The sequence below is a fragment of the Osmia lignaria genome, chromosome 15 (assembly GCF_051020975.1).
Source record: "Osmia lignaria lignaria isolate PbOS001 chromosome 15, iyOsmLign1, whole genome shotgun sequence".
In the NCBI taxonomy this organism is placed as follows: Eukaryota; Metazoa; Arthropoda; class Insecta; order Hymenoptera; family Megachilidae; genus Osmia; species Osmia lignaria.
In genome coordinates, this window is record NC_135046.1 from 11,425,072 (window position 1) to 11,451,953 (window position 26,882).

General features: G+C 38.0%; 1 protein-coding gene across 1 annotated transcript in view; it reads left to right on the forward strand.

Moving 5' to 3' along the window:
- Positions 1-26,882, forward strand: part of LOC117608182 (uncharacterized) — a 49,717-nt gene that overhangs the window by 10,379 nt on the left and 12,456 nt on the right. The window contains exon 8 of the mRNA XM_034332883.2: positions 24,118-24,927. Coding sequence (XP_034188774.2) covers positions 24,118-24,927 — 810 coding nt within the window. The remainder of the gene's footprint in view (positions 1-24,117; positions 24,928-26,882) is intronic.

Genomic DNA, 26,882 nt, shown 5'->3' on the forward strand with positions numbered 1-26,882 from the left:
TTTAAATTCTAATTTTTCGTTGATGTTGATTTCTATTCGTGAAATTCTTTCGTTCAATTAGACTACGAATCGCGATTGCTAATCGCAAGGGGAAAGATGAGTGTCCGATAGTTCGAGAAAGTAAGGAGAACGCTGTCTTGCAAGGAATTTCGTGCTGGTAACGACGAATCTTGTAACGATTCGTACTCCTTCCAAGCATGCCAACAAACAGTGTCCAGTCTTTCTTCATGGCGTTGTCATGCTCTGCTTATTGTTGCTTCAGGGACGGGGATCGGAATAAATAGCTTGCCTCTCATTTCGTGAACATTCTTTCTACTCGATGTAAAGTTACCTCGACACATCTTCATCCATTTTATTAATTTAGGCATGACGATACCTTTCAGACATCGTGTCAATAAATTAATACAAAATTCACTCGAGTGATTATATTTACAAAAATTATGATATAATTAACTCGGAGTTTTAATACATAAGGCTGCGAACGAATTCGTTCTCCATACAAATAATAATGATTCAATATTGATATTCGACGAAGCGGAAGAAAAAGCAGCCCCTCGTTCGATTCGCTAGGAAATTGGAACGAAGCTTGGAATAATTTGGAGAATTTCGTTGCCAGAGTTTGCCCAATTTCCTGATCGAGCTGCAATTGGGCCAGTTGCCCTCGGCAAATTGCTCGCATTCCCATTGTCGAGATTCTGTTTTGAGGGGGTCAAGCTGCACACAATAGCAATTCCTAAGCCTAATTGCAGGAGCGTGTTGCGGCCACGTGGCACATCGATATACACGTCGTCGTTTCTCGTCTTTCTTCATTAGATATTTAACAGGATCGCAGCTAGATTACTTTAAGCGTATCCCGAACAATAGAGGGTGTCATTTATGTCGTTGCTTGATTAGAATAACTTTCGACGGTTAATTGGAACCGAGACTCTGATCCTTTAATGACACTATTGTGCCATCGGAGAGAGGTGGTTTAAGCTTAGTAAAATAATTCTTAAAAGTCGATTTACAAATTCTGTAAGACCGAAAATCGGGGTTTTTCTTCTCAAGAAAACGGAAATTTCCCTTTAAGTTGATTGGTAGTTGCGATTTAATCTGTAATGTGGCCAACCGTAATTACCCACGGTCGAGCTAACGTGATCGCGGAGGAGAATTTTGATCAGCCATGGAACACTTACTTCTGGCTATTTCGCATTTTCTAAGAGCCATTAGTTGGATAAAATAGTGGCACGCTGTGTTACAGGCGGACACGTTGATCAACTAGCTAATGAAAGCGCCGTCTTTGACTCGTGCGTGAAACTTTCATCGGGCTGTCTAATTTTTTAGCAATTCAATTAATGATTTTGGGAAATTATTACATTCGCTGTTTAGCATGTTATACGCTTCATGATTTATGTAATTGTGGTCTTGTTCGTTACATAGAAAATATCAGATGTATTACTTTATATATTAAGGGGAGGTTCAAGAGGGGCGGCTACAGACCTGGGCCTTAGAAATTTTTATTCAATTCTGCATAGAGATGATTTATAAAAAATTAAATACAATAAATTTTATTCTTGAAATTATAGAAACTGTCTTGCCAAAATAATTTTGCACAGAAAAAATGATTCTTAAACTTTTCACCAATCATAATAATCAGAATCTTTGTTTATTAAAATTAAATATTGCTATTTAAATGTCGGGATAATTTTGAATATCCTTGAAATGGAGTGTATCATTACATCTCGATGATGAAAAAGCAACGTTAGTAGAATCGATGAGGGGCAAAGCCGCATTGCAGCATCCGTGGACGAAGTACGGCGTATGATTGAGGAACGAAATAAAATTGAAAGCCGGCTTGCACTGGTGAGATAGAAAAAGATGGAAATGTCTGAACCAGCATGGCCGTCGAGTGCATCCTAGCAGGAAGAGTACGCTGGCGTATAAAGTTCTCTCGTCTAGGGTAGAGACACCCGATACGAAGGGAAAAACTGTCAACTTCACCTGCTTTTTCTTACCACGAAGATGAAACTTGTGGTGTCTGAGTCTGAGATAATTTACTTCGGTATAAATCAATTATCAAATAAATATTTTAACGATAAGATAGCACCAATTCGCGTAACTTGGATCTTCTTCTGAGGTGAGGCAGGTTCCTTTGAAATTTTGGAATATTTTAGAATCTAGAATTTTGGAACTTTGGCCCTCCTTGACTTCTACCTAGTTGCATTAAATTCTTCATATTTACAAATTTTAACTAATTGCAGGCTTTATCAGCACAGTATCTAAATTCCTTTATTTTAATTTTAATTGGGTATAAAAATTTATTCATTTTATCAAATGTGTTCCCTCAAAGTATAAAGAGAAACGTCTGTACTATCCTGTGATATGGTTGAATTTTAACGTCGAACTTTCACTTTTTAAGATAAATTGAATAGTATTTGAAAATGTTAATGTGCGAGGAATAATTGTTGGCGAATTCCCCCGGAAACCGGTCGATCGCCGCCGGTGTTGTTCGAATGTCGGGTGTGCAGCCTGCGCCGTGGCTCGCTGCCTGTCTGCCTCTTCCTTCGTCCTCCGGCAAAAGAGTCGATGCCTACAGGTCCTCCAAGCATTCGCTCGTTCGTCATTCGTTTGCGAGGTCGTCTGTCAAGCAACACCGACGATTCTCACCTTCTGCCTTCTCACCGGGATCCATATTTCCTTCCGGTCAATCGTGGTCCATTTATGTATACCCTATATAATTCATTATCGTCGACGAGGTTTAGAATTGAAAAATAAAGTGAATCGGCAATTTCTTTAGGGAGAGTAGAGAGTTTCGTTTCCAAAGCCTTTCATACGTATTCGGGTTATTAGATCGTCTTTGTTTAAGTTGTTTATTGTCGAATTTAGTGGTTCCCAGTGATTTGAGTGTACGCGCGTGCGACTGGAAGAGGATATCGATCGCGTGGATCCTCTTCTGATCGGTTATAATCTCTTTTGGTAAGTTTTGAAGTCTAACGTGTTTTTTTTTTTAATTTTCTTTTTTCTTTTATAAATTAGCAAAAACAAATATGTACTACAGCTTTCAAGTTAGAATTTCAATTTCAATTTTTTTTATTTGTAAAATTCGAATATTTGAAATTTTCTAAATTTTCACTTATATATATTTATACAAATTATGAGAAATATTTAATATTCAAATTATTCTAATTTTGTAAATGAATGAATGCAAATTAATTGCATTAAAATTGATACTTCCCTTTAAAAACTAGATAATAATTGAAAAATTCTAGTTCCTCCGTCCGATTGCAACATTGTCGTTGGACTCGTTAAGCGCAACCGGTAGGAAGGTTGCATCGAAAGACTTCCCTTCTGACGTCACTTCCTCCAGTGAATGAACGCATACGGTTTTGGCCGAGATGTCGAGCTCTTCTTCGATTTAATCACCATAATTACTTAAACGTCCCTCGTTTCCGACTAAATATGTCCTACAGTTACCAACTATGAGAGCAATCTCCACTTTTTCAAATATTTCTTGGAATTCAACATTCTGGCAAAAAGTTTCTCCCCGATACGGTCTTCTGTTGGAACGATAAATATTTGTAACAACAGTTACAAAGTTGTCATCTTTTTACTGTTAGAAAGTTTTCGAGGAATGCGGTAAATCTACCAATCGTGACGATACGAAAATGGAAAATAACGTTAACGATATTGAGTGACTCGGTTGAAATTCCAATAAATCGTTTATTCGAATATTTGTTTTTATAAATGAAACAAAATTCATTAAAAAATTTTTTCAACCATTCATGATTGCAGTAGCGCAATTAAAGGGGGTTAGAAAGAAATTGTTGTCCCCTCTATTAGTAAATTATGACTATATTGCTGCATGATCGTATTTCTGACATAACGTTCCACGTGTTGAATGGTGGCTAGATTTTTGGAAGAGGTTCAAGAAAGGAAGAGAAACGCACGATGATCGTCGTCGTGTGAAACATATATTTTCTCAGCATGAGAATGTTGGCCGTTCATTGAAAGGAGCCCGGAAATCTCTTTCTCCGCGAAACTCTGTTACAGTAGTCTGTGAAAATATACTTCTCGGTCACGAACCGTGTAATTATCGCTGTTGTTCTACACGAAAACCATTAGCCATCGGTGAACTGCGATTTCTCAAAGTGCATGCAACAATTAAATTATATTTTTATAAATAATTTAATTATCTCAAATGGAATCATCGTCCTTTGACGGCAGTAATAATAAAAACATAAAAAGATTATGAGGTTACATGTTGTTTTATAGGATACTTGATGCTGTAAAATTTAATTACTATACGGTTTGAAGCGAACATGGCCGGTTATTTATACTCGCCGCCGTGTATGAAAGTAGTAAGCGTGGCCACGGCCACTTTAACCAGACGTACGTTTCTTCCGCTTGTTTGTTTTCGCCCTTTATTCTTTAATACAGGCTGCGGCTCTTCTCTGCTTTTCCCCGCGTTAATCCACCGCGCCGCCCCTTTCTCCGCGTTTCCTCGTCCATAAATATGCAGATGACTTTTAATTAGACGCACTCGGAATTCACTGCACGCTCGTCCACTTGCAGCTGCACTTTAGACGTCGCGCTGTCACTTGGACCCCGTTTTCCTTCTTTTATTTACACGGATATTAACCCTCCTACCTTTTTTTAGTTTCGCTTGATTTTCAATTTTTCTTTAGCGAATTTCATCTCTTCAATATGAGCTTTATTGTTTGTATTGAAAATATTATTCCCCTCGATTTACAATTTTTATTATGAGAAATATAATAATTGCGATTATTTTTAAATTCACTAAGTAAAAAAATAAAAAGTATTAACCCTCCTACTCTATTTAGTTTAGCTTGATTTTTAATTTTTCTTTAGCGAATTTGATCTCTTCAATATGAGCTTTACTGTTTGTATTGAAAATATTATTCCCCTCGATTTACAATTTTTATTATGAGAAATGTAGTAATTGCGATTGTTTTTAAATTCACAAGGTAGAAAGATAAAGAGTATCGGGTGTTCATTGGTAGGTGGGAATAATCGTTAACAGTTGTATCAGTAAAACGGATCTAACGTGTCCCGATCGAAAGATTAGAGCCAGGTGAGGAGGTGTAGAGCAAAGACCCCGGTTAGTTAGTCGAGGATAGACGGTGAAACGATCGTTGAAAAGGAGCCGGGAAGAATCGTGGTTGTGAATGGAAGGAAGGCTCGAACGAGTCCTTTCAAGACGAAGAAACGCTTCAGCCTTCAGTTTCGCTTCAGTAACCGCGGTCTTGCTTCAGCTCCTCCCGGATTCCTTTGTTTAATACCTTATTGCGATATTTTAACACGGTTCCGCTGTTGCCATGCGGCTCCACGCTTACCCTGCTCGTCGTGTGTCGCCACAGTCGGCCAACAAGAATCATCCTTCCTTCGCCAGACCAAGCTTATGCAATCGACACGTTTTTCTTTCTTTTTCTTCGTTGCAGTCGCGTGACCTTTTTAGGAGAACCTTTTTGGACGACCTGTAGTTAAGGTGTGTCGGATAAGTCCAGAACATTAATTCCTTGATGGCAGAGTGTAGGGACATTTAAAGGAGAGTGTTGGTACTTTTGGCACTAGGGAAGAAGCTAGTGGAGAAAGGTTATGTACTTTTCCCCTAGAACTCTCCGCTAGGGTTCATTTTCTAGGGTTAACCTTTCGTGATTCTTAGTTTAAAATTTTTTGGAAATAGAATCCCCAATTTTTTAAATATCCTGGATAATAGGAGTTGATTTAGTATCTAAGAAATACCCTAGGTTCAACCTACCCTGTGAATCTGAGACCCTCTTTTTAACGCCCTTTAAAAATGAATACAGTCTCCGATGAAATTCGAGTTCTTCAAGTTCTAAAGGATCACTAGATTTCTCGTCTCGGCGATGAGAACCACTTGTCCGTACTCGTGTCTGCGAGGTACAGACTGAAGTAACCAAACCGCAAACCCGGTGAATCACCCGGGAAGGACGGCTCTCCCCGTCGCCTGGTCTCGTTCCTTTTTATTTTTCTTTTTTATTTCTCTACTCATCCATCGTGATTCAGGATGGGATCGGCTCGATTCCACGGCGTCGCAATAACCTACCTCCACTCTCCTTTCGGCTTTTCTTGCTCCTCGATCGAGGAAACGGAAAAACTCCAGACACTAATCCCGATCAGGAAGTCCCTGGAGTCGTCGATTCACTCCTTCGTGTCAAATAACGTTTCTGATATGTCAATTCAAAAAGATATTTGACGTATCGAGTGCTATAGCGATAATCAGCACTTGTTGCAAGATATATTAAATTTGTAAAAATTATTAGAAGTAGGAATTTTTTAATTTACGCTTTCAATATTTTCTTATTATTCTCTTTTAATTATTAAGAGCAATTAACGTGTTATCAAGTTTTCGTTTATAAGAAATATAATTAGTAGAAATTGCAACGTTCAAGTATGCAAAATAAAATTAAACAGAGAAAATGACTTTTAATTAAATTGTACGTCATGCGGTATAGTGTTTCTCATAATCGACATATACACATTCCTGGCTTCTTTCTTCGGGCTTCCTCGGGTAAAGTTGCAGTTTTTTCCTATGTACCGATCGATGTCGACTGTTTGAACATATTTACTCTAGTTTGTTATACGGTGATAGTATTAATGAAACACCAAGTGGATATTTTACTGTGCCGCGACTGTGCCTTCGAGAAATTTTTTTTCTTCTCCAGATCGTATTAATTGGTCTGTGCTCGTTACTCATTCGACTGCACGAATTCTACAGTAAACCTGTAATTAGCATACACGAAGTCTTCGGTTAACAACTCGTAATTTTTCATTTAGTCATTTTTTAAATTAATAAAATGCCTTGCTAAACACGTTTGTTATCACTCTGCTAAATAATGTATTTATTTAACGAGAGAAACTAGTTTGGGGAGAAGAAAGGAAACTTTGGAAAAGTAATATAGGTAAACAGAATTTCTTATTTTATCGATTGAAATCTAAAGAGTGAAAGAAGATAAAAATATTTGAATAAACATGATAAGTTCGTAATAGTTGTTCTGATGACTGGCGAGCTGATATTTACCATCGATCATGCAACTTAATTACCGGAAGCGATTGCCTCAGAATCGATATAGATATCGAGCAGCGTGATTCAGCTTTGATTTTCTAGATCCATCACTGGTATTCGCGAGCGCAATGTGTATCAAAAGACTTTGCGGTTTCCTTTTTTTCCCCGATACCGTTAAGGATTTGATACAAAATCGTTGCACGGGAACCAGACTGGTCTCTCGCAATATCCTTTATGTTTCTAATTGGACCAACGCGAATCGCTGCTGTTTTCTAATGGAGATTTCTAACTTTGTTGCAAGATCAACAGTTGCAAAGTAAATTTAGAAATTAAGAAATTTGGTAATTGGGAATTGGAAATTGAAAATTTTGAAAGAGATGTAGTACATTGGATGTTTTTGATTTTGGAAAAACATTTAAAATCGACGTCCAAGTGAAAGATAGGATAGAAAGCCGCGTTTCCACGCGGCTTTTTACGCTTATGACGCCAGCCAGTTCCAATTTTAGCGGGCGTACGAACGCGTCTGATTCACGGCGACATTCCTTGCATTGCTTGCTGGATGAATTTCATTTTTGTCCGGGAAAAACGAACGAAATGGTTCTTGAAGACGATGATCCTGCGCTACACTCGCAGCTGGACAAAGGAAATTTAATCCTCCATTCCTGTTCACCCTCCTATTATAGCGCAGTGGTTTATATTTTAAAACCTTTCCAAAGAATATTTTGGAAACTTCAAACTGCTCTGAATATTTAAAAAGAAAATGTAAAGAAAATTGTTTCAATAAAAATATAAAAGGATTATGTAGTTGTAAAATGCAGATGCATCGATGCACGTGCAAAAGAAACGTGATCTTAAAGATATCTACAATCATTTTCGAACCGTTCACTTTTTCTAATTGCAATCAGAAAAAAAGTATAATTCGTTCCAGTTGCGTGGATCAGGCTGTATATGATAACGAAGCGATGATTAATGATGATACAAAAACACAGGTAATAACAGTAACCTGTTACCGTGCGTGATTTCACAGTCAAAGGGTTAATGGGTTAACAGAGGCATCGTTTAAAAAATGATTTTCGAAGATAATTAAAACTGAAGAGACGATTGTTGATTTGAAAATACACTAGTGGAATTAATTCTGGACACTTTTAAATTTTTATTTAAATTTCGCATTTATTCAAATTATTTAATATATAATCATTTATATTTTAAAATTTATATTATAAAAAAAAAATCAGTAAAGATACCATTTACAGCCATACTTATAATATACAATAAAAATTACAATTTCAACACATCAAAGGAGGTAGAAAGAAATTATTTCATCCTTTCATCCTGTGGTTGGCTATTTCACATCATGCGACGTTTCGTGTTGCCAGGCGCAAAAACAAAAATAACGACACAGTTTAGATTTTTTTTTTTTTTTTAATTGAAATTTTCAAACATTTACAAACCAAATCATGTAAAAATATTAAGTATAAACATTATAGATAACAATAAAAATATTACGGTATCAATTTAGCATAACAGAATATACATTTTCTGTACAAATATGAAATAAGGAATATTTTTATTCAAAGTGTCCAGAATTAATTCCACCAGTGTATTTTCTCGTAAAGATCAGGCTTAAAGATCCGTCGAAACTAGCCAGAGTACAGAGAAAGGCGTCTAAACTCGGACAGGCTTACTCACTCGGCCATGAATGCGCCGCATTTTCGAATTCTTCGCCGGCACGCGGCTGAGAAAAGAGAAATAAAAAAGAAGAAAAAAAGAAAGGCCAGGCGGGAGGAAAAAAAAAAAAAAACGAAAAGAAAATTACAGACATCACGAGCGTTAAATTGACTAGAAACGCGGCAGGGCAGAAAATACGAGGCAGATGAATCGCGCTTTTGTCGATCTAATTTGATACTTTTCAACGGCCTGCCGTGCCGTTTTCTACGTAAATTAGCTCAAGAAAGTAACGAATCATTCGGATCATCCGAACGGTGCTCTTCTTTCTTCATAAATCGAGCAGCTAGCTCGATGAAATCCTTTAAACCGATTATCATCGCGTCGTCTACTTCTGTTATTCCGATATTTCCTCGTGAAACTACATTTCTTATTTAGCGCACAGAGAATTATATTTGTATTTTTAGATCGCGTGACAACAATGCCGTGAAACGAGGAACACACCCAGGGTATTCCATTACAGTGTTACGATACTGTGTTTAATTAAGTTCGTTAAAACGTTTTCCCTGCTGAGCTAATTTTGCTCGTGACAAACACCAGTCGAACAATTAGCATATAAATTCATCGTTGCAACACCCTTTTAAAGTGGTGCAATCATAATTGTTCTATAAGGGGTTGAAAATCCTTTTTTTTTTTTAATACCCTATCAATATTCTGATAATATTAAATCTAATTTTCTTAATCTTCTTATTTTGTGTAGAATATTTCGGTATTTTTGAAAAAGGTCTTTCAATTGACCCTTCTGCCCTTGTTTCTAAGTTACTCTGCTGTTTAATGTCATAAGTTGATTTTCTTAATTTTTTTATAATTTGTATAATGTTTCGATATTTTTCAAAAAAGTCTTTGGTTTTTAACCGAGGGTCAATTAACCTTTTTGCCTTCCGTCACATGGTTACTCTAAACCATGTTTAATTTCATAAATTGATTTTCTTAATTATTTTATTATTTGTAAAATATTTCGGTATTTTTAAAAAAGGTTTTTTACTGGTTAATCCCATAAGCTTTCTTCGTACCAAAAGAAACGAAAAATAATAAAAAATGTTCAGTTCAAAGCTGAAATTATTTTCACCCAACAATCAGATTTTCTCTTCTTTTCTTCGTCGATGGGATCCCATAAGCTTCCTCCTCTCTCGTACGTAACTTGTTGCATGAAATACGCCTACGCGGTGGAAACGGGGCAATGCACCGTGTGCAACGCGTAGGTGCGGCAGACACAACGGATTCCCAGAAAATCGCGATTTTTACCAGGATATTGAAGCATCAATCGAGATGTCTGGCCTTTCACCGTTACAGGGGAACGCGATTAGTTCCATGTATCACGCGAACCGAGGAAAGATCAAAAGGGAGCTTGTGCAATCCGTACGATCGGAATTCGTGGCAAGTGCAACGGGTTTATTGTGTTCGGTTGATTCGTGAAAGGAACAAAAGGTCGTGTCTTCGAGGAACACCGAGGAGGATGGGAGAATAGTGGCCGAATAGGAATGGTACTGTTCAACTTTGCTCGAGAAATTCTATTATTATCGTTGTTAAAGCCGACATAAAGTTCAGGGAACCGGTTTTATTTTGCGAATGACGATTTATTTTTATTCTGCTCAGGAACATAGTCGTTCCGGTAGAAGAATACCTATGTAATATCGTCGTTTTTCTGAAATTTCTGTCTCGTAAAATGATTTTAGATGGCAAACATTGTCTGATAAACGATTTTTATAGACCGTATTGTTAAATCTATAAAAAGAAGAAAAGCAAATAATCCACGTAAAGGAGTATTGAAAATCAACAATTTCAAATTTCTGGATGAAATATCTCACGAACTGTTGATTTTTTTAACATCATACCGTCATAATTTTTTATACAGAATCTTTCGAAGAATCGTCTCGCGTAAAAATAATATGCAGTTCTATTTAAGAAAGTGGAGGTAGCATTGAAATTTTCATTACCCTCTCCACTTTCCTTGATGTCTATTATTCTATATATAAAATTATTAAGATACTTAGATCGAAAATTGATTAATTCAAAAGTTATCACGAAGAATGCACTTTTCGCATAAACACGCGTCTCGCTTATTATTGACTTGCATCACTGCATTTGCATTCCAACGATTGATCCAAGATCAGTCCTACCATTGTCGCTGGAGTAATTCACATTAGATTTCTAAATAAGTCTTATCTTCACTAACCATAATTGTACTCTGAAAAATTAAAATCGTATATACACAAGCTTTCGTGCGTGATATACGAAATCTGATAATTATGCACGCGGAATAACGTACAAGGAAACGCATAACTGCATCGTAAAGTCTAGTACCTAGTGCATTTGCCAACGCTTGCCAAAACACGTAGGTAACCACCACTCCGTAAAATACAGTAACATATGAACAAGCTCACAGGTAATTATATGGCAAATCACATAGGCAATCGCATGGTAGAATACATTAATAGATGCGTGAATATATGAGAAATCATGTGGTAAAACGCATGCTCAATTACGTGATGGAACACGCTAGATTACACATATGGTAACACGTGGAGAACCACCTCATAAAACACACTAATACACTTGCATAAATACATAAGGAAACACTATCACACATGATAACACATAAGTGATCGTATCAACCTGTAACAGTACATTGGTTCAACTTCATTTCAAGATCATCGTAAGACCGGTTAATTTTGACCCCTTCAAATTCAAGTGGCAATAAAAAAAGAAATTTGGTTCGATAGTATAAGTAGGAGGGTAGAGGGGGGTCAAAAGGGTCAGCTGATCCGATTTTTATGTATTATAATTGATAATTTCTAATAGCGAATAGTGATCTAAGATCTATAATGGATAAATGCCAACCGCATTACGCATTGGAAAATGAATGTAGAACATTCTTTATATGAGTGTAACGTTTCTATTTAATTTCTATGATCAATTTAGACGGAAGTCGCTACCGGTTCAAGTACAGTTAGTAACTAATTCGTGACTGATTCATCAATAGACACCCTCCAAACAAGTAACCGCAAAGTGTCGGCTTTTCGAACCGTTTTAATCTTTTTATATTAGAAAGAAATTTTGTATATTTATTTAATATTTTTCTACTTTTTCGTAACGGCGGCATACAAATGTTATTACAATTTTACGGAGGCAACAAATATTTTTAGAGGGACGAGGTTTCCAAACGCGTCGCGTTTGTCGCGACCAGATGTGACTTCTCTATTTTAGAGATTGCCCCTTAAACTCTTTAGTTTTCTTCTTAACCCTCCTTCACTGAAAATAACTCGAAACCTTAAGAGGAAACCGAGCAAGAAGACACAGAAAATTAAGAGAACCCGTTAAACGAGGAATGCGGTTTTAAAACCGGACCAGTGATCAGAATTTTCTATCAAATAATTAATAAATAATGATTTGTTAAAAACGCTGCTGTGAATTTCATAAGATAATATTTTTATTTTTAACAAATTCCCTATTATTCAAATTAAATAAATTTCTAATTTTCTATACAAATTCAAGTGTCATCCAAATATAGATGACCCGACTAGCGGTGTTAATGAAACGGAAAATAATGATCAATTGAAAATTAAAGGTAAATGTTAACCTGTAAAGGGAACAGTGTACGGAGACGAATAATTACAAAGTAATAGAGCACTCCAGGTGATTAATTAAGGCCTCATGCAACGTCAATAAAGTCGGGACAAACAATTCAATTTCCGAGCTTCGCCAGTCTTCCCTCTTTTCTCATTAATCGTCGGAATTACCAGACAATGAGGTGCGATATCCTCGCAAATGAATATTTTTTCCTCGACCCATACTTTTTTAATTGGATACTGATTACGTGACAAAGTTTGACGTAACAGTTATTGTTTATTTTATATAATAATTAATTCCATCATTTTTACAGCTGTTCCTTTTCCTATATAAGAAGAAACGATCTTTCGCATAGCAAAACAATAAGAGAAAATAGAAGAATAAGAATGTTGACTCCTGTCCACGGTTATTCCCTGCGAATGACGTAACACTCGGTAAAGTACTATGGTAATGGAATGACTCATTCAGTTACACGTAATTTTACGACTTTTACACATTCAGGACGTGACACCGGTGCAATTTTGCTATCAACCGATTAACACTAGCGGAACTGCGTTTAACATACATTTGCTACATTAAATTATATACTTGGATATATTCTTTGCTTGTTACACAATCGTCTAAGATCCCGGGGCTATCAAACCACAAAGGAGGTCTTTCGGTTGATAAGCTTGGTTTAAAAATTGAAATTTATTCAATATAAAATTAAATAATATTCAAACGTAAAGGAAAACGGCAATGGTAAACATAATTTCGTTGAATATTTTTGAACCCCCTGCAAAGTGGGATCCAAGGCTGTAGATCCATTTAAATCTTCCCTTAATTCCACTATGTTTTAATCGAATAGAAATTTTATTTTAATGATTAAGGATCATTCGATGTCAGAAAAATGTCATTTCCATTACTCTTTGGTACCGAATGGCTAATTTATGGTACACACTGAACTTGATCTTAAAGATAGGCATTTTTGGAAGACCCTGTACCATAGAGCAGACACATCAGCAAGAAAATTGGTAACGATGTTTGGCCATGGTCCAAGTTATTTTCCTGGCATTCCACGTTGCGGTAGGTTACCCGGTGCATCTGCTTAATTTATTGGAGAACCTTTCGTTGGGACAGATTTCTTCCCAAGCTATTTTCCTTCTTCTCCCTTATTGTACTTCACTTCCAGGGCTAGACATTGGCTGCCAGAGAAACAAGCTCCAATTACCTCCGATAAATCGATACCGTTAATTGCCTTCCATTGCTTCTATTTCTTTCTATTCATAATTTTATTTAAACATATAATAAATAATTCTATTTATTTTTATTGTAGTATTTAAATATTTAATATTTTTTTGTATGGCATCAAGCTTATTGTACATTTTTAATTTAATTTAATTTCTTCCTCCATAAAATGGTCAGAATTTTATTAAAGAAAATACATATCAATTATAATTGGTGCTGTGGTAAGAATCACGATTACATTTTCTTCTATCCGCCCCCTAAACCTTCGAGTTAGATAGGTCAATCTTCTAGGAAGAGAGTTTACGATACCTGAAACTCTCATCTCCGGTTCAGTTCACTCGCCATCTAGGAAAATGCTCGCAAGAGGTCGATGACCCGGCACTTCCTCCATGAGAAATGCCTGCCAGCTGTTAAAATTGTTCAAACGGCCAACGAAATGGTCAAGAGGGGAATCGTGTTCGTTGCGTACAGCATTCGTATTTTAGGCAACCCAAAAAGGTACAAGGAAGTGGTTCACGAGGAGAGACGTCGATGCCGCGAGTTATTCCTTCTCGAAACATTGCCAAAGCTTCGCGATACCGAACTAATGAAACGAGAACAGACAATTATCCTCTTCTTTGACCCTCGACAGACTTATCCTTGCCTACACGTGTTTACTTAGGCTGCCGGATTATACTATTCTGAGATACATGGTTACCACGTTCACTGCCATAGAAATCATAACTAAAAGACATTCTGGATTAGAATTATTTTAGAATTATTTTAGCAGTCGGAACTGGTCTTCTAAATTCTTTTTTAATTATTTAAATATGTCAAACAGGTAATTCCAGTCGCCAGTGGCCTTCGTGGCACTCAATGTGTTAATAATTCCTATTATCGCGTGTCTGATCAGGTATGACTGACTCTACTGTGACGGACAAGGTGTTAAACTTAAATGAGTTCATTTTAGTGAAAGCAATCTTATTCTCCAAATGGTATCTTAGAGATTATTTAAAATCAGAAATATAGCAGTGATCTTGAAGAACTGGAGGTCAGCTAAATTTATAATGTCACAAAACAGGTAAAATCAAAATATCTCGTGAAACATTTATATGCCACATGAGAATAATATTTATTTTGGGACAATATTCGGTACAATGTATCTAACCAGTTAACCATGAAGTTTAGTTTTAAAAATCCCTCAAGGGATGCGTAATTAAAATCAAGCAATGACGAGTATATACGTCGAACGCGGGTCAAAAGCAAAACCAGGAAAGATTACATTTTTCAATAAAAAATTAAGAATTCATTGTTGAAAAGGTTATTGTTATTAAAATCTTAAAAATTGTCAAAAAATAATAAAATTCATGAACAAGAAAAATTAAAGAAAAAAAAAATGATTTTAAGAAATTAAGATATACAGTAAAGTATACAAAACAGTTCGTAAAATACCAGTTGCATTGGGGAAAATAATCAACTCTTTGTACGGGGAATACATATAAATATTTTGTTAATTATTTATTACCCCTTATCGAAATTTGGAGTTTTTTTTATAAATAGTAATTTTATATTTTACACGACGAGTATATACGTCAATCGCACCAAAATAGGTTTTCAATTTTAATGAAAGCAGTTAAATTGTTCATTTTCTGTTTTAACCCTTTCGATCCTGATGGTAGATACGATATCCATTAAACATTCACCAACTTAATAGCATCGGCAAATCTCTCCGCGAAAGAGATTTGAAAAGGAGGATGCTTTCGCGGGGGGGAAAGCGTCTTTTCCTCCAGGAGATTTCCTCGAGGCATTAGAAGGCCGGTGATCGCACGTTTTCGCGTATTTGTACGTCAGGTTGTTAGTGATTCATTCGCGGGGAATGCGATGTGGCAATGAGGCGGAGGGGACGCAATGGCAGAAGGCTAGACGGCGAGCTGGACGACGACGAGGAGAGTAACCGAGAAGGCGAGAAGAAGAAGCGATCGACGCGTGTGGCGTCTGCACGCTTCGTCGATTCCCTTCGAAGCCTTTCCACCTCGCCACAAGTCGTCCGGATGTTACGTCATGTTTGATCCGTTGCTCGAACTCGATGGCCCACCTTTCGTAACTGTTGCCCACGGAAGCTACCACCTGTCGAACGATACGATCCTTCGAAAATTTTAAATCACAACTAAATTAAGGGTTCCAAGGATCGGTCGATTCCCCGATTAAGAAATTAAAAATCTCACGGGATTTCTCGTGTTTCAATGCTGAGATGCGGTCTTTTAAGTGTTATAAAATTGAGAAAATTATACTTAATATTATCATGGTACTGAAAAGGTATAGACAAAATATTTGAACTTCCTATAGGACAATTATGGTTACATCACTGATTCAAAGTCATAGAACCATCAATTGACAATGATTGGTTGATTATTCAAGTCCCACGTGTCGTTGGAACGATTACAGAATCTTCTAGTTTTGTTTCCTTTTTATGATAATGCTAACTGCATAGATCTCTGAAAAGCGAAAGTATCCTAGTTTCTTTAACCGGTAGTTATGATTCATCGTGTTTGCCTGCGACCGGTAAAATAAAGTGTGAAATTTCAGCTTGTCCTTGGACCAGTATTTTAAATCATTGTCCTTGACCTTTTTGCTCATGCTTCTCAAAGAAACCCAAAAATAACACTGTTTGCAAAATTACGAAACAATCATCGCTATTTAACTTTTACTCCAAAAAGAAATGTCGGTAAACCTTGTAATTGTTTTTATGTGATATTGTATGGATCCAGTGAATCACTGTTGATTCAACTTCTTAAGATTCGTACTAAGACGTAGACCAGCTGAGAACAAGATGTATCAGGATGGAGTTAAAAAATGAAGAAACTGGAAATTCTACAATTTTAACTATTATAAATATTTGTTCAGATTCTATGACGATATTTGTAATCACTTACCCTACATTATCCAAAATCAATATCAAATGGTTATCGATGCGATGGGTTAAAAAACTGACCGTTAATTCACGTGAGTCATCCATTCCGCTTTCTCTGTATCCAATTCACTCCTACCCGGTCGTCGAAGAAAGCGGCGGAACATTACACTGATTAAAACCCGGTTCACCTGGCTGCACCCTGGTCCAAGTTAATTACGAAAACGTTAATCAATTTAAGTTCCACGTACGAACTTCTTTATAAACAATACAGTATGAATTTAAACAAGTTAAACATCTGAAATGTGATGTATAATAATTGGTCAAATAATGCCATCTGTTGGAGATCAGCAGTTTCATCCCCCTCCTTCTTCGCCCTTTTAATGTGATTGTCGGATAGGACCGCCACTCGTTAACGCCCTCTATTTGTGGACTTAATGGCCGACCAGGGTTTGTGCTTTAATTTCGACAAATTGTGTGTGTTCGTAGGATTTAATGAAAATTGCGAAAATTAGGGAACATCACAGTATGGAAGCATAGATAGAAGCGAATAAGATTTTAAACATTCGGTGTATCTTCAGTACTTGGCGTGAACTCTGTATCAGGGACCAGAAACCGGTACCAGTCTTGTTCTCAGACACGAAAGATAAGCTTCTTCCCTCTCCATTCGCATCATCGTTTTATTCCTCTTGGTATTCCCTTGTCTGGTTATTAATCGGCACAGCATTACCTGAGCAATACCGAACAGGTTCGGGGTTAAGCGCGTTTACAATAAGAAGAAGTGGACTTAAGGATCATTGGTTAAATTAACACTTTCACTGGGGTCTGGTGAACATTTTATTCGCTCCCCAAATTCTTTGAAAAGCAATTGAAAAGTAATTTATTAGAAAATCCCTTGGCAAATATTAGTTGCCACTCAAGCGAAGAATTAAATCTTCTGAAAAAGCATGGTCGGAATAGAAAAACCGGTGGCCGTAGATCAGGAAAGACCTTGCGCTGGTGAACAGAACGCGATTACGGATGCTTAGCAATCTCATGCTCTATTAACCTCTTCGCAAAAACATCGGGAATGGCGATCGCAAAATTTTACAGAGCTTATCGTCCTGGATGACGTGTCCGTGCTCTCGCGTATGCCTCTCCATACATATGTAAAGAGACACGGAATAAACGGAACGTTATAATAACAATGAGCAAGGAGCAAGGAGGGGGGGGCGAAAATGGCAGGGTCTGGTAAATGTGCACGACGAAAAGACGAAGGGGGGCAGTGTGACGCATGGTTTATGGCACGAGGGAACACCATTATTTCCCCTAACGCGGCGAGAATGTCGAATGTCGGCTAATCGAACTAGTGGCCAATGGACGAAAGTTGTCTGAATATCACGGCTATCAATATGCGTGAACCTCCTCGCTGGTGGCCACGTATTTCCGGTCATCCACTTCGCCCCACAAGTAGACTTTTCATAGGTGGTACACTGCGTGCGGATTTTTTCATGATGTAATCGTACGATCGATTAACTTTAACTACCTCTATCCCCCTTACCAATACAAATTAATCTTTTTATTATCTAAAATTCCATCCAGCACGCTACATAGCTGAGGCTGTACGTTATCCATCAACTGTCAGTAAAGATCAAAACAACTTGATCGACAGTCGCCTTAACCTCCCCTCCCCAGTGACCCCTTAACTTTCTCTCTCGATATAGCGCAAGGTATTTTAAGTGCCGAAAAATCATCCTGCCCAAAAACATCGACCCCTTGGCGTGTCTTTATGACCTGCTCCTTCCGTAAATCGAGATGGTCGGTGAGCTTTAAATCCTGGTCTCGAATCGCTGGAAATCGTTCCGAGTTTCGTGGTTAAAAATTCGAAGATCCAGCGATTTCACGGATCCTGGCACGCTACGTACCAGATCGGTATCTTCGCGAACGCCGTGGTCGTGGTCGGAACGGCAGACGGGCACCTGGGCTGGGCAGGGTGCGGGACGAGGGAGAGACGAGGGAGAGTCGAACGATGACCGAGCGCGGTCGGGGTGGGGGTTGCGAAAGGACCAATCAAGCCGAGAGCTCGGCGAGGGTGGCGTGAGTCATCGGCAACGGTCTGGTGGCGACATCCGGTGGCCGGCAGTCTGCCAGTCGGTCGCGAAACGCCACGCCCGCCGTTTCAAATCTACGACAGAGAATTACTTTCTGTCTTCTCTGTATGTATTTCGATACACGGATCCTCGCACGATCGTTTTGCGAACGCGACGGATACCGGCTCGAGTCTGCGCATGCAACGAACGAACGAACAAACAAACAACCACGAAAAGGATTTTTCCAGCTGACCGGGAGCAGCCGGCTCTTTTCGTCGAGTGGTGTCCTGTGACAGCTACCCGCCTGGACCACGTTTCCCTGTGCCGGTACACGACCACAGTGAGTTTATTATGTTTTCTGTTCACCCCTGCGCGAGTGGGTTCAAGTTTCTGTGACACGCGTTTTTTTTTTTTTTTTTTTTTTCGACTATCTATCGTAGGACGAATTTAGTTTGCGATTTCTATCCCTCGCGCTTTCGAGACGTGTATTACTTGTAAGGAGCCGGTAATGTTACCAAAAAGGCAACTTAATTGGTAGATTCTTTTCTCGTCCGTCTGCGTCCGTCGTTGCCCAAAATCGAGAGTACAATCGAAAACATTAGTTTACTAATGTATGTACTTTCATGGTTATTGCAAACTTGCGTTTATTCGGGCGGGTGTGTTTCGAGTGGTCAACAGTGGTATGTCGCTTTCTTTAGAACGTGCCTTACCTGTGCAGCTCATAAATCATGTTATCGGGTAATAAGGAAACTTAAGTTACTGTAAAAGGTTGTTTTTTATTACCATTTCAAATTACAAATAAACAGTAGTAGTTACTATATTAGACACAAGTCTAGCTTAAAACTTGTAATATTGAATAAAATAGGGAAGACACTAGTTGTTCCCTCTAGCAGCAGGGATATTAAGCGAAAGAGGAAGCAAGCTTTCACGATTCAGAAAGCCAGAAAGCGTCGCGTCTCATGAAGCATTGGCGAAATTTGCCAATTAACTCGCCTCCTGTAATGTGTAACAGGAAGTAAAATTGCGAGTGAGAAGGTGGCCGTGAATTTTCCTCGGTCGGTAACTCTAGCCGCTAGTATATAGCAAAGTCCGCGGACCGCAGAGCGATAATAGACGCTGTGCTTAATTGCATTTTATGCTATCGTAAAATGCCACGATCCCGGTGCCGAAGACAGGCCAATGAAAGCGGAGCAAATGTGGTCAGCCGCAGGTTCCTGTAACGTAACACCGTGTGTCGGTATAAGAGCCGAAAAAAAGAAATGGAAAGAAGAAAACCTGACCATGGTTCGAAAAATCGATTGCAGACTTTTTTGCCGCAAGAAACGTTCGATCCACTCGAAGTATGCCTTCTAATAAGAAAACGACAGCTTTAGTAATTGTGGTTCTTCTGTGGTAATCCTTCTTTCATGGAAACGGTCTCTGCAGGATCAACCTTGGAATTCTAACCTCTTAACATGATTGGATCATTTAATTTATAAAAAAAGAAAAATAGCATTAATGTTGTACAATTTCCGCAAAATAGCAAGTGGAAAACTTAATTTGCAAAATAAAATGGACGTGTGCTGTAGTTGCTGTTATAAAATGTCTGACTACACATGGCCATTTTCACTGTGGCAGTTAAAGGCTAGTTTGCATTAAATAGAATAAATAAGACTGGTATGGTGAACTCACTGATAAATGTCGGTATGAAGAAAAATTCAATTACTATACTCGTGTTATTTTTTCCCAATTATTTACCCAAATATAGCAAATGGATTTTTCCTTACTGTACCATTTATTCTACCAATGTAAATTAGCACTCCTTTTTGCTATCTCAAAATAGCTGTTTTATAACCAACAATAAGTACAATTAAAATTAATTATAATACATAAAAACAGCTTTGATTTAGTGAAATCTAGTCGAAAGTGGTGGGATGATGTAACAGCAGTGTGAACTTTTAAACAATGAATGACGTGTCTTTTTATCATTGACCCACTATGAGAAAATGAAAAGATTTATAAAATACTATTGTAAAGAAAGAATAACTAATCATAATCAAATCAGAGATTCGGTGTCGTACACTGTTCCAACATCAGGTTTGCGAATATTAATTAATGCAAATACGAAAAAATCAAGGAAGTAACACAGTGAACCAGGAGGAGTGATGAGTCGAGAACAGCTACCGTGTTTAATACCCAACTTTTATTGGCGCAATTAACATGAGAGCGTAACACAGAACGCGGTATCGCGTTCCGGCTACGAGTAACAGGAAAGAAAGCGGATCTCCGCATTTTTATGAAAATTTATGCACATAGCGGCGAATTCGGCCTGTGCAACGACCATGCGTTTTATTTCCATTATTGAAATAATTCTTTCCTTATGAATAGCCTGTGAAACATGAGCAGCTTTCGGTCTTAACTCTTACCTTACTGGGTTAGCATTTTCTTTTCGATAAGGCATCTTCTGCATGCTATTCTATTTTAATTTGAAATTTTTTCAGGTATTTCTGATATAATAGGTACTGAATTCCATAAGCTAAAAAAGAACGTAGCATGACTATAAATAGTTCCTGGGAAGACTGGTGTTTTTACAATTATCGGGTGATTCGAGTGTTGGTTTTATACTTGGTGTGGGCGCGGTTGTATTGAGTAATCATCGTATTTCTGGTCGTGTACAAACAGATAGTGAACTAATTTCACAGAATCCTATCTTTAACTGGTCGAAAGAGCTGCAGTGATCGAAGCTAGGAATTTTATTTAATCAGATAATCTGTCTTTTGTAAATATTATTATATTGATATTTTCATTTATGAAATAAATAACTGGTAAGAGCTAGGAATGGGCCTGGCCCCCCCTTGAAATTTGGGCTGATCCCTTCCCTTTATTTAATCAGATAATCAGTCTTCTGTAAATATTATTATATTGATATTTTCATTTAAGAAATAAATAATTAAGATCAGTGGGTTAATTATTATGAAGGTAGATTTCTAGGTAAGGGCTAGGAATGGAAATCCTCTTGAAATTTGGGCTGATCCCTTCCCTTTATTTAATCAGATAATCTATCTTTTGTAAATATTATTATATTAATATTTTCATTTAAGAGTAAAATAATTAAGATTAGTGGATCAATTATTATAATGGTAGATTTTTAGGGAATGGCTAGGGGTGAGCCTGGCCCCCCTTAAAATCTGGACTGACCTCTTCCCTTTATTTAATCAGATAATCTGTCTTCTGTAAATATTATTATATTGATATTTTCATTTAAGAATAAAATAATTAAGATCAGTGGGTCAATTATTATAAAAGTAGATTTCTAGATTGGAGCTAGTAGTGGCCCCTCTCAAAATCTAGACTGACCCCTTCTCAAAATGTGAACCTTCATCATTCTAAAATTAGAAAATTCTAATCTGGAGTGAAGATGGCATCGAATTCGAACCTCCTTGCAGAATATACTTGGATCCCATCTGTACCGTGAAGGCACAAAGCTCCAACCTGAAACTCCCACTGCAATGTATTAAACGCGGTATACTCAGTGCCTAAAGTATTGATGCACACAGGGCGCAGATATGTAGGAAGTGATTCCTATCGTGCAGTGTGAAATTTATATGGAAAAATCTCGAAGAAGACCAACGATGCTGACGGTCAGGGCCGATGAGCATCGGTTCAACGATCGTTCCGCGAGCGGCTCTTGATTTATGCTAGCACCACCTACATAATTCATATCGCTCAGATACAGTAACAGTTCGAAGGATGTGTGAAGCCTTCGTGGCAGGAAGTTTTGCTTAGGATCAACAACGATCTTGGCCCGCTTTCTCTTCTTCACTAATGAACAAAGCGATTTGCATACACCATTCTCTGATTAGTAATTGTCAGTCCTTTCTATTGTTAGGATGCTTTTAGGAGAAGTCTTGGAATTTATTTTCCATTAGTGTTATTCAAGACATAAGTAGATCCAAATTTAATTTTGTGATGCCACAATATTGGTAAAATAATGTTATATCCATTGGTGTAACTAGGAAGACGTTTGAAATGTTTCAACGTCATCTTCACTTTTTAAAATAGAACTATGTACTCTATAGGTCAATCGAAACGTCCTTGTATTTTCTACAACAAATTATTAAGGCACTTGGGTCGAAAATTAATTAGTTTAACATGTATCTTAGGGAGAGACCTTCAATTTCTCCCAGTCTCTCCCTAAGATGTCTTCTGGATCGATGAATTTTCGACCCAAATACCTTAATACTTTTCTATAGAAAATTAAGAAACCCTGTTTTTAAATGTGATACATAAAATTTTAGGCGCTATTTATTGATAATCCACATGACGTTGAAATGTATTAATAAAAATATAAACATATAAACGATATATGAAATCACAAAGGTCATAAATTCGATAAAACACGTAGTCATCAAAGTGTTAATAGCTTTCTCGAGTTTTTATTTATCTTACTGTGAAAAAAAATAATTGATTCATCACATTATCACATATACATAGTTTAACTTGTAATTACATAAAAATCAAACACGTGCTTTGATTTGACGTTGCTTCAAGTAATTGGAATCATAATTTTCTCTTTTTTTCTTCAATTTTTATAATTACAGTATTTCTACAGCCGTAGATGATTGGCAGTAGTTTCTTGAGGAATTATTAAAACACGAAGCGGTTATTGTCTGTGCCGGTTTTTTTTCCTCTGTTCGAAAAGTTTGTATAAACGGATCAGGTAGAAGCTAAGTATAAATAATATAGAATAAAGGAAACTGGTGTTAAGACAACCGTCTATTGTTCAACCGCTGTTGCATTATCGTGACGCATGTAATCCAATATTTCCTTGTAATTTAAACTGTTCTCGTCTGTAGCTGCGTATTGCACGATGAAGAGGTGATTTCTCACCGTGATGTTGCCACCTTCTCTCGTTGCAGTTTCCTTTCGGTTTGCTCCATTTTGACAAGAGAAAAGTTTGAAAAAAGAAAAGAAATGAGATCAATTCAAAAAAAATGTAAAGAAAATTCTGGGATACTTATCAAAGGCTCTGTTTTGTGGTTGTATCAACGGTACGCCCTTTCCAACTAGTTTCGTATCAATCCATCAGAAGCAAAGCCGACTGTTAAAGTCTAAATTACTTCGAAAGTCAGCCGGGAGCGTAGGAACGATGAAGCGCGGGCAGGAATAATCTAAATCTAGGTGGAAAAGCTGAAGGAGAATTAATGATGGAAAAAGGGGATGGGCGAATGCTTTCCGTCGCAATGAAGTCAACGACGCGAACGAAAGACCGAACTCAGCCAGCACGAGACGAAACGGTCGGGGTAAAATAGGAGAAATACGATGGGGTGAAGAAGAGGGTGGGATGGAAACCTACGCAGACGTGGCGCAGGTCATTGCACTTGCATTTAGCCACGCACATTCAGAGAGAGATTCAAAGACTTTTGCAAAGACTTCTCGCTAAACTTTTCTTCTAATTGACAAGAAATTGCAAAAAAATGTGAATTTCACTGTGGACCAGTTGTTCTTTCTAGTTGGCAACCAGCCATTTGTACTAAGAATATTAACCGCGGTGTTATGTAGCCATATTTGGCAAACTTGAAACTGTTCATTAAATTAACTCTATTCTAACGTTGTCAATTTCTTCGTTTCAGACGTCGGATTGAATCGCGCCCACCACATCCTGCTGCAGTGGGCAAAGTACGCAGGATCAAAGGATAACATCACGGTGATCGTGGTCCTGTTAACGCCAGCCAGCGAAATCGCAGCAAGGCCCAGATACGTCCATCCGTACTACCTTCCGAAAGTGAATGATATACTGGAGGAAATGAACTCGAAGGATAAACCGGTGCAACGGGACATCGAGTACGCGCACAACGCGATCAAGTCGAACGTCCTTAAACAGACGATGATCTCGCAAGATCCGTGCGATCACGAGGACGCCGACATCCTGGAGGCGAGCAACGGAAAACACGAGAACGGTGACGCTGACTATGACTACTCGGACCTGGGACCGGAGACGAACGTCGACGCCATCGACGACGTCCCGACGATGACCGTGAAAAATCTCTCCTATGAATTCTACAAGAACAACGATGACGACGACGACGACGACGATGACCACGGACTCGACAAAGACTCTAACCTCATGGACGACATGGACGTTGACGAATCGACCAACGACGTTGCTCGTCATCCGTTCATGGATAACAATCTGCACGAACACGAGGACGAAAACGATGAAATTATTGCACCCAAAGTGGTCCAGGACGAAGCTCCCGAGAGGATCGACCAGGAACTTCGAGAAGAAATAAGCAACGAAGTTCGTAGATCCTTCGAAAAGAATCTGGATCAAGAAGAAGTGTTAATTAAGAAAGACGATCAGATTGAGGATTCGCGGGATGCGGTGGACGAGGCTGGACCGATAGACTATGACGACTCTCCACCATCGCCGCAGGCTAACAGTAAGTGTGAAATACAAAGTAAGCCGCGTTTCTATGAACGGTCCGTGCCCTGTTGGATCTTCAGGTGCGCCTATCTGCTAGGCAAGTTTGTTTTCCTCAGTTTCGTCTCCGTATATGATTTTTCAAACTTTTGAACTGAATTCAGGGGATTCTTTGGATCAATTTTTTATTATTACTCGAATGATTCAGGTTGGCTTATTATTCTAATCAGAAATTGATGAAAAATATAGGTCATAGGGCACATCGTTTGTAAATAAGAAATAAGTCTTACAATTTCTGAAGTTTGCAAAGTTTGATAGGAGGAGCAATTTTAGGGTGCCAGAGGGTTAAGAGATTGTCTTATCACTGACTTCTGTCGTTAGTTTTATAGGAATAGATACAGGCACTAAATTAGAAATTAATTCATAAATCTTTCATTAAAAAAGAGAATTGAAATTCTTGAATCGATAAGGTGATATGTGAGGACATCTTCAGGACCTTTCGAAAATTTCAAGTGTAATAACTTTCCTCCGTTCAGAAATACTAATATCAAACATGGGACGTTCAAAGTGTTGCCCAGTTCTTTATATCGGAGAGGCCCACTTTCCGTTGCCTTCGGCTTTCACCACCTTGTGCCAGTCACTGCACTTCCTGCACTAATTGTCATCCACCTCACAAAACTGCCAGTCTTTATCCTAGACCGAGGCCTTTTTTTTACTGCTTCCTTTCTTGAGACCATTTTTTAGAAATTTCATGTTTGATTTATTGGAGGATGACTTTGCATCATTCGATCAATCTTCCATGCCAATCTTCTATTACCTATTTTAACATATTCATATAAAAAAAAAGATGCAATTTGGTATAAAGTGTTTTCTCAAAAAACGTTGAGAAACACGTTTGATAGATAGGTAAGAGAGTAGCGGAAACCGGCGATAGCAGTAGGCCTAACAGTACTTGCACTTCCGGTTTATCTTTCGCGAAACGCACGGTTTTCGTCCGAGCTATTCTCGAGCGAATTCCCATTAAGGAATCTCCCATTGGGTTGTGATAAATGTTATTAAAAGGTTCTTGAAATAAATTCAAATAATGGTAAAAGTCTGGGAAGGATATCAGGGGAGAAAAAAAGAGGGTGGTTAAGAATTGTAATAATTCTTTCGTCAGAACATTTAGAGTCGAGTTTGGAGGGGAACACGAAACAGAATATTTCGGTTGCTGTGCAACAGAGAAACATTACCAAGTGTTTTCTTCGAAGCTGTGTGCGATATTAAAAAAGGAGAAGTGTCGTGACACTTACGTGCCAAAGAAGCCACGTATGCTGCTCATGCATGCGCGTAGTTATTCACTGTACCACGCCCCTCTTTTTCCATCCATCTAAATTTATCTGGGCATGCAGTCGCAAGGTCGATTTACTTCTACTGTAACCTGCACGAATTTTCTTAACATTTAATTAGCAATTTTCAATTAATCATTGGTTGTGTTTCTGAGAGAAAATCGAGTTTCACTGAAAATACCTCTTCATTGTTTGTTAATTTCTGGGTTACAGCAAATTTTCTTTTCAAAAGTGAAGAAAAATCGTTTTTAGAAACAAAATTCTTATATTTATTTGTATTTTTATTAAAATTATAAATAGCAACGTGTATTGCAATTACAAAGTGTTTTAACATAATTTTAAGCTTTGAAATATTATTTAGGTTACTTTTAGAAGAGAAACTATTAATAGGATCTTATAAGTATTTCACGTATCACCACTGATAATTGTTAACACGGCGCGCGTGCAAAATTCTCCTTTAAATTTACCGCCAGACAGCAGAAGAATCTCGAATTGTCGCTAACCAGCGCGATTGGTCTGTGTCGCTGGGACGCATTCCGATTGGTGCACGGCTCAGCAGGCATCGGCCAATCGCACGACGTGCCGCGTGTGTCGCCGGGAAGGGGGTTCCGGCAGTTGGCCTCTGAGCTTCGAGCGGTCGTGAGTG